The following is a 15,326-nucleotide window of genomic DNA, read 5'->3' on the forward strand; positions in this document are numbered from 1 at the left end:
CTGGTGACACCACGTGAGGCTTACAGTCTTCTCGGAGTTCAGAGCAGCTTCCATGGGTCCCACACACCCTCAGCAATTTAATCTCTGAGTTCAGGACCCGAGACAGGTTATACAACTAGAAACAGGTCAGGCATGGTGGTACATGCTTTTAATCCTAGCAGAGAAGTAGAGGCAGGTGGAGTTCTGTGCATTTAAGACCAGAATGCTCTGTACAGCAAGCTCCAAGTTAGTCAGGGCTACAAGGTGAGACCTTATCTCAAAACAAAATGATTATCAATCACCCTTTACCAACAGTTTAGATTGGGGTGAGGGGACCTAGAAGGGCCTTAACGAATTGCTATTAAGTAACAGAACTTGCTAACTGGCTTGCAAAGTCTATTGTACATTAAATTCCTTTTAAAAACAAACAAACAAAAAAAAAAAAACAAATTATGTATGCTGAATGCAGTAGCCCATGATTTTAATCCCAGAATGGGCAAGTTGGAGGCAGGTGGATCTCTGCGAGTTCAAGGACAACCAGATCTAGGCAGAGTTCCAGTACTGCCAGGGATACAAAGAGCAGACAAAAACAAAAGGGGCTGAAGAGATGGCCCAGAGGTTAAGAGCATTGCCTGCTCTTCCAAAGGTCCTGAGTTCAGGCTATGCGGTGGTGGCGCTCGCCTTTAATCCCAGCACTTGGGAGGCAGAAGCAGGCGGATCTCTGTGAGTTCGAGACCAGCCTGGTCTACAAGAACTAGTTCCAGGACAGGCTCCAAAACTACAGAGAAACCCTGTCTCAGAAAACAAACAAACAAACAAAAAAAACAAAACAAAAAGCCAAAGGTCCTGAGTTCAATTCCCAGCAACCACATGGTGGCTCACAACCATCTATAATGAGGTCTTCAGGCATAAACACAGGCAGAATATTGTATACATAGTAAATACATAAATATTAAAAAAAAAAAACAAAATAAAAAAAGTGATGACCCCAGTTTCCATCTGGGGTCATTACTGACTTAAAGAAGTCATTTGAGTTCGGGCTTGCCTGCTCTGCTTTTTCCTTAAGGGTTGTGAGAAAGTTCTGATTAAGCCCATGGGAAAGAACATTTTTTTTTTTTTTTGTTTTTTCGAGACAGGGTTTCTCTGTGGCTTTGGAGCCTGTCCTGGCACTAGCTCTGTAGACCAGGCTGGTCTCAAACTCACAGAGATCCGCCTGCCTCTGCCTCCCGAGTGCTGGGATTAAAGGCTTGCGCCACCATCGCCCGGCGGGAAAGAACAGTTTTGTCCAGTTGAAAGGGCACATTTTTCTATGAACGTTTGGGCTGGTGTGTGGCAGCTAGAGGCACTCCTCGTTAGAGATTAGAAGCTGTTTAGATAAACAGGATAGCGCACCTGCTTGAGCTGCCTCCCAAGGACAGTGTGACTGTGCCGCTCTTTGTTCTGCCTTAGCCTGTAGTCTACGTGCTGGTTGAGAAATAAACTCGGGCTGTTTGGTATTGACCTTCAGTCCTCCCGGTCCATCCTATGTTTCTGTCTTCATTTTTCTTAATCTAACGTTTCCTCAGCCTCAGCACCCCCTCACAGAGAACCCCCAGCCAATTTCCGTTGGAGTGGGCTCAGACAGTGGTCTGTGTGTGTGTGTGGGGGGGGTGCCTACAGGTATGTACAGGCGTGTAATCCCCTGGGAACTGTTGTTTCAGATGGTTGCGAGCCATCCTGTGGGTGCTGGGAATCAATCGCTGAACCATCTCTCCAGCCCCAGACTATTTCAAATTAAAAGCAAGTCCACACGTTTTCCCTTTCGTCCCACTGTCATGCCACGTGTGAAATTCCAAAGTCCTTCGTGAGTCTGTTTCTCGACCTGGAAAATAGAAGCTAAGGTCCTCTTGCAGAAATAAATCAGTGTAATACCCTTCACGTGAAGTGCTACGCCAGAAACTGGCAGTGCAGTGGGCGCAAAGCAAACCTTAGTAGCCATGCCTGCGAGCAGGGACTGGAAGAGCGGCCATAAGGGGTTGAATAGCAGAGAGGGGAGGGAGTGCAGAAACCGGGCCAAAGGAATCGCCCAAAGTCCCCCACGAGACCTTCGAGAGCCGCCCTTCCAAACGAGCACAGCTGCGGTCGCCTGGCCCGAGCCCCTCTCCCGGGCTTCTGGAAATAGCCGTGCACACAGACACAGCCTAAAAATTCCAAGACCATTCACTTCCGCTAGACCGACCCCAAATAGCCCTTTCCGGCAAAGGCAAGACCAGGTTGGAGGCCAGCTCCCGCCTGCATAAACCACGTCCCTCGCACCCGGCCTCGCAATGCACAGCGACGGCCTATTGGTCTCGCCTTCGTGACGTCTTTCCGGGGCGGTCCGGGTGGGGCCCGGCGCTCACCCCCAAGCTGAGTTAACTGGGTGTCGCTGCGGTCCACGTCCCCGCGCGGGGCTGAATCGCTGAAGTGGCTACGCTGCGGAGCGAGAGCCACAGGCCTGCCGCGCCCGGGTAAGCGACCGGCGCTGCCGGCCTGGGGACCGTCGTGAAGGTCTCGTGAACCGTTTGGGGATGGACAGCGAGGTGCGGGGCGGAGAAGGGATGAATGGGAATCCGGTGCGCTAGGCGGTGAGGAATGGAAGCGAGAAGAAGGGAGGAACGGGCCGAGCCCTTGGAGGAGCATGGATGCGCAGGAGGAGGAGGTGGGCTGACGGCTATCGCTAGCCTGCGAGAGCTCAGGCTGGGCAGTTTGTGAACATTCTATGGACACTTGAGAGTAGGCGAGTCCTGGATCAGTCAGTACCCTAGAAGGTGTTGGTCTCAGAAATAGTTGACCCTTTGGGTGACTCAGGCCTGCTCCCCAAATTCTTTGTACTTGCGTGTGAGGAAAATCCATCCAACTCCTCACTTGCCTGCCTCCCCCTGTGGCCGCTAGCTCGTGCACTAGCGGTCTGGCTGGTGCTTCGGAGTCCGACTAGAACTTGCATTACTTACGCCCCCACCCCCAGGAAGCAGCTCCAGTTTTTCGGTAAAATCAACCAGCAAAGTGCGCAAAATACAGGTTTTCCATTTATAAATTAGACCTGCCTAATGGACAACGAGATAGCAGAACTGCTGGCGTGGTGAGCTGGAGCAGACCTTTGGCACCTTAGTAGTGAGACTGAACTTCCAGAAACCTGGAGCTAAGCAGTGTAATTGAGATACTATTGATGTCTGTCCCACGGACACATCCTTTAGGTCACAGGGCAGTGACATATGTAAGTCCAAACAGGTGATGTGTCGGGATTAGGTGGCTCTAGTTTGTCTTGTACGAGCTTTCTCAATCTCCGTTGCTTGGAGTCTAGATGGGGCCTACTGATAAAGGGTTACTAGTGGTCATTGCCAAGTCTGTACTTCTTGCATGGAATCTGTGTATGTTAGAAAAAGAAGTTCAGCAATTCGAGGTCTAGATCTATGTGATTTGTATATAGCAACCATACATCTCGGTTCATAAAGGAGTAAAGAGTCAAGGGAGATTGAGAATGCAGGATGTCAAACACCAGAGGAACTAGGAGGCCTCTTAAGGGCTCAGTCTAGGAAAGGAATGCCGTTAACACTTGGGGACTCAGACACGTCACCTGGCTGAACTTCGGTAGGAGCAGTCCAGGAAATAAAGACTTAAAAGTCTTGTGTGTATAGACATTGCCCTGTGGTCTAAAGGATTTGCCCATGTGGCAGATTGGGACGTTAGATACTGGCCTTCTTGTGTGAGCTGGCAAAAGGCACCCTGCTGCTTCTTCCCTGCAGATTCCTGGGGAACTGATTTCCAGAGAGGAGGGACTCTAGGCGCCGCCTGCCTATCCTAGTCTCAGACTTAACACTTAGTATTTTATTATCGTTTTCTTCCTTCTTTATGTGTGTGTGTGTTTTAGCTGCATATCTGTCTGTGCACTGCTTTCATGTAGTGCCCTGAGGGCAAGAAGAAGCTGTCAGGTCCTCTGGGACTAGAGTTAACAGACTGTCATTAGGCCGTGCACTAACCTCAGCACTGGGGAGAAAAGAGGCAGGGGAATCCGGGGGCTCTCTGGCCAGTCAGTCTAGTCAACTTGGCAAGTTCCAGTGGGTTCATCAAGAGACCCTGTCTCAAAGTATGTAATCTAATATAATAGATAATATATGGGAGGTGGCTGAAGAGATGGCTCAGGAGTTAAGAGCACTTTTAGAAAAATATTTAAAAATATTTTTGCCAGGCAGTGGTGGTGCATGCCTTTAATCCCAACACTGGGGACAGAGGCAGGCAATTCTCTATGAGTTCAAGCCAGCCTGATCTACAGAGCTAGTCCTAGGACAGCCAGGGCTACACAGAGAAACCCTGTCTCAAAAAACTATATATATATATGGGTGTTTTGCCTCCATGTATGTCTGTGCACAATGTGCCTGCAATTCCTGGAGTGACCTGAAGAAGGCATTGGCTTCCCCACGACTTGAGTTACAAATGGCTGTGAACCACCATGTGGTACTGGGAATCTAACCCTGATCTTGTGGAAGAACATCCATTGCTCTTAACTGCTGAGCCATATTTCCAGTGAGGTTTTACACTGTTCATGGTGACACAAGCTTTTAATCTCAGCACTTGGGAAGCAAAGGCAGGCAGATCTTTGTGAGTTCAAGGCCAGCCTGGTTCACGTAGCTTGTTCTAGGCCAGCTAGGACTATACAGTGAAACCTAGTCTCAAAACAACAAACAAAATAGATGAGTTCTCAGTATAAGTCCCTGTCTTGGAACTTTTTATATAGGTCAGGGTGACCTAGAACTTTTGGCTATCCTCCTGCCTTTGTTTCTGGAGTACTGGGATTCCAGATATACACTGCCATGCCTGGGTCTTTATACAGATAAAGAGACTACTGAGGTCCAAACTCTGACTTAAGGCTCCCTAAAGTTCAGGAATCAAGACTTACTTCTAAGCACACGAATGTTGTTTTTTTATTAATCAGTTTGTAAAGGTTAGTGTAGCTCCCCTTCTGTAACGTTGTTTTGTTGTCCCGGAAGCCCACTCTGTAGCCAGGGTGGTCTCGAACTTGCCTCTTGCCTCTGCTTCCCCAGAGCTGGAATTATAGGCATTTGTCATCATGCCTAGCTCTACATGCGATCTTGATGTTAAGACTATCTTTCGCAAAGTGGAGGCAGGACCACGCCAGAGAGATGAAGTCGCAGTACAAGAAGGGCCTTCTTGGGGGGCTGGAGAGATGGCTCAGAGGTTAAGAGCATTGCCTACTCTTCCAAAGGTCCTGAGTTCAATTCCTGGCAACCACATGGTGGCTCACAACCATCTGTAATGGGGTCTGGTGCCCTCTTCTGGCCTGCAGACATACACACAGGCAGAATATTGTATATATAACAAATTTTAAAAAAAGAAGAAGGGCCTTCTCGGCTCTTGTTAGTGGCTAGTTTCTGTTTCTGTGGGAGTGACTTCTAGACACACCCACTGGCTGGGAGTACGGATAGGAGTGGCACCAGCAGGAGCTCTCCCTGTGGGGCGTTTTAGAGATAGACTTGAGGAACAGCTGCCACGGCGTGTGTACACTTATGTGTGCTCATGCACTGCCTGTGTGACTTCCCACATATGTGGCTGCTTGCTTGCATGCGTATGACTGGCTGCGTGCAAGGACAGGTCTGTGCAAGTGGGCTTGTGTGTACAGGTGTGTGCGTTTCTGCACATTTGTTTTGGATGGCAGATTTGTGACGAGGCTGGCATCATCAGGGCTTACCACCTGTTAACGCCACCTCTCCTCTGGAAGGTGAGGAGCTGTTTCTCTAGTCTCCAGGCATTGCCATCTGTTAACGCCTGTCCTCTAGAAGGTGAGGAGCTCCTGAGTGTACTTTATATGTTCCTCAGTGAAAGCTGGGCCTAATAGCTCACACTTGCAGTCCCAGCATTTGGGAGGCTAGACAAGTTTGAGGTCAGTTTGGGCTACGTAGTGAGTTCCAAGCCAGCCTAGGTTACAGTGTGAGACCTATCTCAACAGCATGGCTCAGAACACAAGAGCCTGTACTTCTCTTACAGAGGACCTAGTTTGGGTCCTAGCACTTACATCTAGTGGCTCACAACTGCTTATAATTCCAGCTTCAAGGTAATCCGATTCCTCTGGCCTCTGGGGCACCTGCACTCACTCATGTGCGTGTGCACGCGCACACACACACACACACACACAGGGATGTACATGAATATGCAAGGTTGAATAAATAAAGAACCTTAAGACCCAGCTCCAACAATTCCTCAGGTGAACAGGTCTGCTTAGTGTCCTCTCACAGCAGTACCGTCCTGGGTTCCACTAGGTTCCAGTTGTCGCCTAGAAAATGGGTTTCCTAACAGATAAATCAGGTAGTTTCTCAAAAAAAAAAAAAATTTCCAGGTGGGCTGGAGAGATGGCTCAGTGGTTAAGAGCATTGCCTGCTCTTCCAAAGGTCCTGAGTTCAATTCCTAGCAACCACATGGTGGCTCACAACCATCTGTAATGAAGTTTGGTGCCCTCTTCTGGCCTGCAGACACACACGCAGACAGAATATTGTATACATAATAAATAAATATTAAAAAAAAATCTCCAGGTGAGATCCAGCAAGGTGCCTCAAGGGATAAAGGCACTTGCCACCAGGCCTACCCCTGCGGTGGGAGGAGGAATAGATCTCTGCAGGCTATCCTTGGACCCCACACACGCTCTGCAGCTCTGCAGTGCGTGCACCCAGGCCACACATATAGTTACTTGTTCTAATTAAAAAAAAAAAAAAAAACTCGTGCCAGGCAGTGGCACACACTTTTTAATCCCAGCACTTGGGAGGCAGAGGCGGGTAGATCTCTGTGAGTTTGAGTCCAGCCTGGTCTACAAAGCAAGTTCCAGGACAGCCAGGACTGTTACACAGAGAAACCCTGTCTTGCAAAACCAAACAACCAACTAAACAAACAAAAATCTCCATGACCTTCCCCCACATCCATGTGAACTGTCAGCTGCTCTGTGCCGCACTGCCCACGCGTCGATGCCTTTCATAGATGCTTCCCAAAGGGATCCATGCCATCATACATGTTGTAAAATCATAAAAAAATAATCCCGATCCAGTCCTCAAGATAGTCATTGTTGACATTCGCTTCCTGATGCACGCTGTGACCATAAATGTCAAGTAGTTTATACATGGATGGCACAGTGTTTACAGAGCCATTCCAGAGCATGCTACTGTGAGAAATATCTGTAGATCTCCGGGGTGTGTGTGTGGTGTGTGCTGTTGTGCTCACCCACGAGGTGTGTGTAGGCCAGAGGCTGACACTGACATGTCTTCCTTGATCCCTCTCCACCGGTTTTATGTAGGCAGGGTCTCGCTGAACCTCAAGTTTGCTGTTTCTGCCAACCTAACTCAAAACCCTGAGGCCCATCTGTCTCTGCTCCCACAATGCCACCATGTGCGGCTTTTGCATGAGTGTTAGGGCTCTGAACTCTGGCCCTTGAGCCTGTCCTGTGCAGTAAGCCGTCTCCCGGCCTCATTTGTGTATCAGATGTTAACCTGGAAGTCACCAGGTAGCCAAGGCTGGCCATGAACTCTTGCTCTTCCTGACTACACTTCCCAACCACTGAGGTTACAGGCATGTGCCATCAAGACTTCCATCTTTGAACTTCTGTCCAGTTCCTCCTTTAGAAAAAGTTCTTGAGCCGGAGGGTGGTGACATGTGCCTTTAATCCCAGCACTCGAGAGGCAGAGGCAGAGGCAGGTGGATCTCTGAATTTGAGACCAGCCCGGTCTACAGAGCAAGTTCTAGGATAGCCAGGGCTACACAGAGAACCCCTGATTCAATAAAACAAACAAAAGTTGTTGTGTCAGAATTGGCTTCATCAGCAGTTGTAACATTGACAGTTCTGATGCGTGTTCTTCTCCGGCTGGAGCTGCCGAGTGCTGCTCCTGGCCTCCTCACTGCGTGTGTCCCTTGTTCTTCCTGAGCAACTCTGGCTCTCTTTCAACCCTAGGTGTGTCTGGCACCGCAGAGGAGGATCTGCCTCTGTCCTACATGTGCCTCAGCCAATGCCATGGCCTGGGAGTGCCCTGCCCAGCTGCTCTCACCTGCAAAGCCAGACTTAATATGCCAAGTACAGGATGCCAAGCCCACAGCTGCCCAAGGAGGACATCATCAGCCTGGCCTCCCAGTCTGCACTGAGCAGATACCTCTGGTGAGTGTCCCAGGTCCTGCCTGTTTGGGGACCCACAGGGAACCTAGGAAGAGCCCTGGGATAGTGGGTTTGTAGAGTCAACAGAAAGCCACCCTGAGGTAGCCGGAAGCTCTGGAGCCACAGTTGTGGGCTGTGTTACCTGGGATGCCTACTGTGTGAATAAAGTTTTGCTGGGGGGGGGCAGCCTCTGCCATCCATGGTTGTCCCTTCACCACAGCAGCAGGCCTAAGCAGCTGAGACATGGCCTGCATGATTCCCTGTCTAAAATATTTGCTCCCTGGCCTTTATAGAAAAGATTGGATCGCCCCGTCCCAGATTTGTAAGAAGTGGGCAGCAGGGGGTGCTAAGACCCAGAGTATATTTAGGAAGCTGAGGTCCTCTCTAGCCAACAGAAGTGCCTGTCACATCTTTCCTCCTTGACCTCACCAGCAGACTTCCAGCCCAGGGCTGGAGCCCAGGGAACAGATACCTGTATCTGCTGGCATCTTTAGGGTGCCGGTAGGTGAAAGGATTCAAGAACCAACCGAACGCCTTCATCACCATGGCCCAGCTGCCTTGCTTGAGCTCACACAGCTGAGCCAGAAAGCTCGCCCTGAGGGATGGTACTGTCTCTTCTCAACACCCCACCTCTCCCTCAGGACAAATAAGACCCACCCAGTACTGGGGAGGAAAAACTTTCACCCCGTTGGCAAGGCTTGGCCTTCTCCTGGTCTAACTCTGGCTTCAGGGGGAAGAAAGTGGGACTTGTGTCAGAAGTTGAGACTCAGTGAAATTGGGTCAAGTGCTTTAGGCGATGGGAAGGCAGACACAGGCAGGTTGGCATTTCCCTCACTGCCGCAGAGTTGAGTTTTTCCCGGCCCCTGGTCCTGGTCTGAGTACTGGGCTCTGTACATCATGGACCCTGCAGAGCCTGCACTAGAGATGTAGCGCAAAGCCCTTGGTCTCTGGGGAGGCCGTGTGCTGCTGAGCAAACACCTCTGACCACCTTGCCCTTCTCACCCCAGATCCCTGGGCCAAGCAGAAGGCAACTGTGGACAGCCTGAAGGGCTGGCTGGCTCAGAGACCACCAGCCTTGCTTCCAGCTCGCCAGCAAGATGTGGACAGCCCTGGTGCTGGTTTGGATTTCCTCCATGCCCTTATCTAGAAGCCATAACGTGACTGAGGAGCCGCGTAAGTGAGAAAGCTGTGTGACCACCAGGAAGGCCCCCAGGAGCCTCAGCCCAGAAGAGAGGCAGCTACAGTCCTGCCTTCCCAGGGCGGGGCAGGGCTGTCAGCTGGGGCTGGGCTGGGGCTAGGGTAGAGAGGAGCACAGGGGGGGCCCAGTGTGACCAAGCAGCAAAGCCCTGTAGACCTGCCCTGTCTTCTGGAGTTCATTTGTTGGAACACCAGGAATTGAATGCGCTCCTGCCCTGCGGGGCTCTGCGAATCTCCAGGAATTCCTTCAGACAAGCCTATCCTGAGGCTAATTAGAATTTGAATGTCTGCAGCCACTTTTCTGTACAAATCTTGGGGTGTGCGCACAGGGGCTGAGGTTTACTTTGTTTTCATGGGCTAATCATATAATGTGAGCCTTCTGGCCTGCTGCTTTAGGGACAGGATCCACTTCCAAAGTTCTGAAGCCTCCATAGGCTGGAGTCAGAATGGGCAAAGGAATCCTTGACTCAGGTGTCATGGGCTCTGGGCGGCTGTGGTCAGCTGTGGAGAGGAGAAGAGGAGGCACTGACTCACGGGTCACTTCCATCAACACCAGGGCTCTGGTTAGAATATGGTGCCAGCCAGCACAGGGCCAGGAGCTAAGTGACAGCATGTGACCCTATGCTTGATCTGTATTGTCTTTCTCTCTCCCTTCTGACTTGAACGACACTTAGTAGCGACCAAGGTGTGGTCTAAAGCCGTGAACCAAAGCGTGACTAGGGACACAGGTCCAAGAACAGCCACGGTGCCGCCTGCTCCTGTCACGCCAACCACGGGGACCTGGGCCGCTAGCCTGAACTCGACCAGAGTGACATCAGAGATGACAACGCACTGGACAAACACGAGCACTCCGACCACCAGAGAAGGCACGACGGGCAGTGTGACTTCCAGTTCCCTTACACCACCCCCATCATCAGGGCCCGCGACCGTGGGGCCATCTCCACCCACCACCACTGCCGGGCTTCCCTCTCACAGCACACCACATGCAGAAGTGCCAAGTACAGATGCCAGCACATCACCAAGAACAGCCACAGTGGCAACAGTGGCCCCACATCCCACCACTGTTGCTGCAGGCACCATAAACACAAGTGGTCCCACAAGGACTCCGAGTCCTGCCAAAAGCACACCTACTAACACATCCACCACGAGCCCCATCCCCACTTCAGGTGCCCAAACCCAAGGTACCACCATCCAGGTGACAACAGAACAGCCCGTGCATAGCACAGCTGGCAGCTCAACACCTGGTCCTTCGAATACCACCCTGGAGCCCACCACCACCCGCTCTGTGGCTTCAACGGCAGTAGTGACCACCACTCAGATACAAACCAAGGAGCCAACTGCCAGCACAATGCCAGTGCCTCCTACCAGCCCGACCCCAGAAGTGGAAGCCACAACCCTCACCACGCAGCCAAGCCCTGCATTATCTACCCAGGGGATAGGTGGGCCAGGCACACCCCTGACAACAGAGCGGGTGGAGACCAAAGCCACAGCTGGTACTGCCTCTGCTGGGCCAACATCCAGGAGCTCCGGGGACCCTAAGGTGCCAACCACAGACTCGAGTCAGCTCAGCACCCAAGGCCAGTACCTAGTGATCACCCCTGAGCCCCTCACCCCATCCTTAGTGAACAAAATGTTGCTTCTGGTGGTGCTCGTTTTTGGGGTGACCCTGTTCATCGCAGTCCTAGCGATGTTTGCCCCGCAAGCCTACAAGAGCTGCAAGAAGAAGGACTACACGCAGGTGGACTACCTGATCAATGGCATGTATGCTGACTCGGAGATGTGTGCCCAGAAGGCCGGCCTCCTCCGTGGCCTTCTGTTTTGTCTCAGACCAAACCAAGTGCTTCCAGATCCTTTTGGTGCAATTTCGGAACTGTGCCAGATGCGTAGACACACGTAGCTGCTATCAGACCACTCCAGGAACAGGAGAGAGCTGCCTTTTCATAGTTATTTTTTTAAACTATCACATATGCAAGCGTGACCACGGTCAAGGGGGCCTGGCCCGTTTGGCTGTCAGCGTGTGAGATCTTGACCAGAATTAAAAGCAGTGGCTGCTCTCCGTCCGGCTCCCGTGGTCTGTGTCCTGCCCTCACTCTCCGTCCGGCTCCCGTGGTCTGTGTCCTGCCCTTAGTCGCTCCTGGCACAGGCTTTGTGATCCCTGGGGGCTTCCTCTTGTAACCATGGATATGACATGAGTCCCTGCGGGGCTGCTGTGTTCAGGCCACTGTCTTGATGTCAGATGTCTCCCTCTGATGTCCGAGTGCTCAACAGTGGCTCTCCCAGGTCCTGAGCTGTCCCTTGGTGCTGGCAGTTGGCTGCTTGGCTTCTCAGGAGCTGAACCTCTTGGAGCCCAACCTGGGTATGAAAGAGCCAAATCCAGCACAATCCATAAAAAAACCAGCTTGGCCCCTACACACCCTGCTAGTTCCCTGGCTCAGCACAGACACAGAGGTGGGACCAAGGAAAAGAGGTGCTGAATCTCTTGTTCCCAGGCAGAAGCTCAGAGCCCTCTCCACAGGGTATTGCTGGTTCTTGTCACAGCAGTCAGAGGGTATATTGCCGTGAGTTTGTCACAGTCCGGCCACCATCCCCGTGTGGATGTGTGTAGCACACTGGGCACCCACCCCAGCAGATCAGCATTCCAGCCCCCGTTTTATCGACCACTGAGGCCCAGTAGCATCTCACTCTTCAAGGGTCAGGGTCAGGATAAAGCCTGCCTGTGTCTGGTTTGGATCCTGTTTCTTGGCAATGCTGAGGATGGAACCCAGGGCCTTGTGAGCCATACCCCAGCCGTGACCCCTGGTCCTAGGATCCCCTTCTGTGTTCACTTGCTCTATTTACAAGCTGATCCTTGGCCTTTCCCTACCCTCGTGCCCACTGTAGCCAGAGCACATGAGCCACACAGCAGCCAAAGGGTTCCCAGCTGTGTTCTAGGCCAGGTCTACGGCACCCAGCTGATCTAGGGCCAGCTATGGAATGTTCTGGAGCTTGACTTCATCTAGTAGACGATGTCTGTTTGTCCTGAGCATGGTGCCTGACCTAGAGAGTAATTATGGCTAAGGCCGCTGTTTTCTGGGGTCACTGTTTCTCCTTCCTGTAGTGGCCCAGATTCCCATCTCAGTTCTGCCTCATACAAAAGGGATGACAGGTGGCCTGTAATAAGGGACAAAGTAAACCCCTGGGCCATTTGCAGAACTGTGCAGGGTGAGACAAAGGGATCAGAATTACCACACAGCTCTTGTGGCCTCCCACCCACCTTATCTGGCATTAAAGTTGGCCTGCCCTGCCCTGCTGCCGCACCCACTTCTCTGAGTCAAGCAGTTTGTACTGAAAGCTGATAGCTGGCCCTTCTCCCTCTGAGCAGACACTCTTGAGCAGAGTACAAGTTTTTTTGTTTGGTTGGTTTTTTTTTTTTTTTTTTTTTTTTTTTTTTTTTTTTTTTTTTTTTTTTTTTTTTTGGTTTTTCGAGACAGGGTTTCTCTGTGGCTTTGGAGCCTGTCCTGGCACTAGCTCTGTAGACCAGGCTGGCCTCGAACTCACAGAGATCCGCCTGCCTCTGCCTCCCGAGTGCTGGGATTAAAGGCGTGCGCCACCACCGCCCGGCTGTTTGGTTGGTTTTTTGAGACAGGGTTTCTCAGTGTAGTCCTGGGTGTCCTAGAACTCGCTCTGTAGACCTTGAACTCACAGAGATCCGTCTGCCTCTGCCTTCCGCGTGCTGGGATTAAAGGCAGGCACCACTAAAAAGCTCCTGGCCCTAGCCTTGGCTGGAAAGGTGTCTGGTTCCAGCCTTAGATCCAGGCCAGTTTACAACATTCTGTGTCTGAGAAACTTACCTGCTACTCAACATAGCCCTGAGGCCTCAGCTCCTGTAGGATGAGTGGCAGGCTCCCCCTTGTGGCTGATGGAGAGTGTGTGTGTCCCTCGTGATTGATGGAGTGTGTGTGTGTGTGTGTGTGTGTGGTTTTTCGAGACTTGAATTTCTCTGTGTAGCTGTTCTGGAACCCACTCACTCTGTGGACCAGACTGGTCTGGAACTCAACACCTGCCTTGCCTCCCTAGTGCTGGGATTAAAGGCGTGCGCCTAGCACCTTGGGCCCACGTCCACCACGTTTCAAAGTATGTTCTCAAATCTGGGAGCCCTAATCCTTTCAGGGTGTGGGGAGAAGTGGGTCGAAGTGAGAGTTTACGCGGAAAGGCCAAGTTGCCTATCAAGGTCACCCAGCATGCCGGGATTTACGGACGACCTGCAGGTCAGCATTGTGCGGAGGTGGCCGGGGAGAGGTTTCATCCTCAAGGCGACGCGAACACGCGCCCGCGAGGACATAGGGGGCACCTAAGGCCAGTCGCAGCTGAGGTGGCCCTGGTCGCTGTGGCGGAGATCCCCTGGTGCCCCCTGGCGGCCGAGCTTCTCACTCATCCAGCCCGCGGCTGTGCCCACCAGCCTCGGCCACTTAGACCGACAAAGTCACCCCTGCTGGCTCTGACCCTGAAAGGTGCCCCAGGACGCTCCCACTGGAATACGTATTCTCGCGGGTGCTTTTAGTCCTGCGGGGAGGGAGGTCTCGTCCCCACTTGGGGCCAGCATGCGCTTGAGGGAATGACGTCATGTGAGCCTGAAACTCCTCCCCATCTCCTAGGCATCCTGGAGTTAGTTCTGGGAGCCCGAAACATCTCAACATAGTGACCCCTCTCTTCTCATAACCAGCTAGCTTTGGGGGTCATTCGGAACAAGACACGCGAAGCATCTTTAAATCGCCATTCTGCTAACAGCTGGTGTCTGTGAACGCTTACTTTGTGGCCTGCTCAGGTGGCCCCTGCTGCCATCTATCCCTTATCCCAGAGGACTGCCTTCCTGCCCCCATCCCACCCCCGGCGCATCCTCCACTTAGCAGCCAGGGGGATATTTTTAAACAGAACTCAAATCTTAAAGCTCAGTTCCCCAGGCTGGCCTCCCACTGGGACGGAGGATGTGGGGGGAGGCAAACACTTTAATTAGATATGCGCGCGACCGGAGGGGAGTGTTAAGAGAAGCCCGGGGAAATGGGGGGCGGAGGGTTCCAGGCAATGACCTCCCGCGTTGAACCTTCAGGAGTGGCACAAAGCTGGTGAGTGTAAGAAGAGGCAGTCCGAAGCAGGACTAGCTGCCAGAGTTGGTGAGAAGCCTGTCCTCAGGGATTCAAGGAAAGAAGCAAGGCCTTTCAGTTTAGATTTTAAACAGTTACTTAATTGCACTTCTGTGTTTTCTCGACACTGAAGTTACTTTAAACAGTTTAAGGATGGCCAGGCAAGATGGTTCAGTGTGTGAGGATGCTCGTCCTCAAGCCTGGACAGCCGGGTTTGATCCCTGCAAGCCACATCGTCCTCTGAGTGCCATATAAGCACTGTGTGCTCGCGTGTGCGCGCGCGCGCACACACACACACACTAAATAAATAAATGAAATGAAAATTTTAAAGGGAAATGAGAAAGAGGGGAAGGGGAGACACACCTGAGACCCCCAAAGACCCAAGATGGGGTTAGGGCCGCGGTTCCCAGTTGCTTATGTGTATGAAAATTTCCATGATGAAAAATGAGAAGAAAAAGGGAAGGGAGGAAGGAAGGGTGGAGTCCTCACTTCAAGCTCCTAAGTGTAAGATCCTTCTGGCTGCCACGGGGAGGAGCTAGGGGAAGCTGTTCAGTCATCCTAGGAGCCAGAACTTGGACGAGATCACATTCAGTCCCCAGAGAGAAGCCAGGGAACTTTGAGACTTTGGAGACTGAATCCATAGGCATTCACTGTTTCTACTTTCTGTTCCTCGTCCATCCCTCCCTCCCTTCCTCCCTCACCCCAGGCCTGGCACATGCTAGGTAAGGGCTGAACTACTGACCTATACTTCACCGACTCCTGCTATAAGTCCAAGGCCAACCTGGTCTACGAGCTAGTGCCAGGACAGGCTCCAAAGCTACACAGAGAAACACTATCTCGAAAAACAAAAAAAAAAAAAAAAAAAA

The 15,326-nt window shown here is 51.8% G+C and overlaps 1 protein-coding gene across 1 annotated transcript; it reads left to right on the top strand.

The window, feature by feature from the left end:
* Window positions 1–2,312: 2,312 nt before the first annotated feature.
* Window positions 2,313–11,396, top strand: CUNH11orf24 (chromosome unknown C11orf24 homolog). Its single transcript, XM_050137491.1, has 4 exons — window positions 2,313–2,468; window positions 7,946–8,146; window positions 9,151–9,316; window positions 10,015–11,396. Exons 3-4 carry the CDS (start codon window positions 9,241–9,243, stop codon window positions 11,235–11,237), a joined length of 1,299 nt encoding a protein of 432 aa, XP_049993448.1. The 5' UTR covers window positions 2,313–2,468; window positions 7,946–8,146; window positions 9,151–9,240; the 3' UTR covers window positions 11,238–11,396.
* Window positions 11,397–15,326: the final 3,930 nt, after the last annotated feature.

The sequence above is a fragment of the Alexandromys fortis genome, unplaced genomic scaffold (assembly GCF_014885135.2).
Source record: "Alexandromys fortis isolate MF-2015 unplaced genomic scaffold, M_Fortis_MF-2015_v1.1 scaffold_3, whole genome shotgun sequence".
NCBI classification, from domain to species: domain Eukaryota; kingdom Metazoa; phylum Chordata; class Mammalia; order Rodentia; family Cricetidae; genus Alexandromys; species Alexandromys fortis.

Excerpts from the sequence above, each read along its gene's own strand:
- CUNH11orf24 (XM_050137491.1), top strand. The coding sequence starts at position 9,241 with ATGTGGACAGCCCTGGTGCTGGTTTGGATTTCCTCCATGCCCTTATCT. Across the intron at positions 9,317-10,014 it reads TAACGTGACTGAGGAGCCGC|TAGCGACCAAGGTGTGGTCT; the intron begins GTAAGTGAGAAA and ends AACGACACTTAG.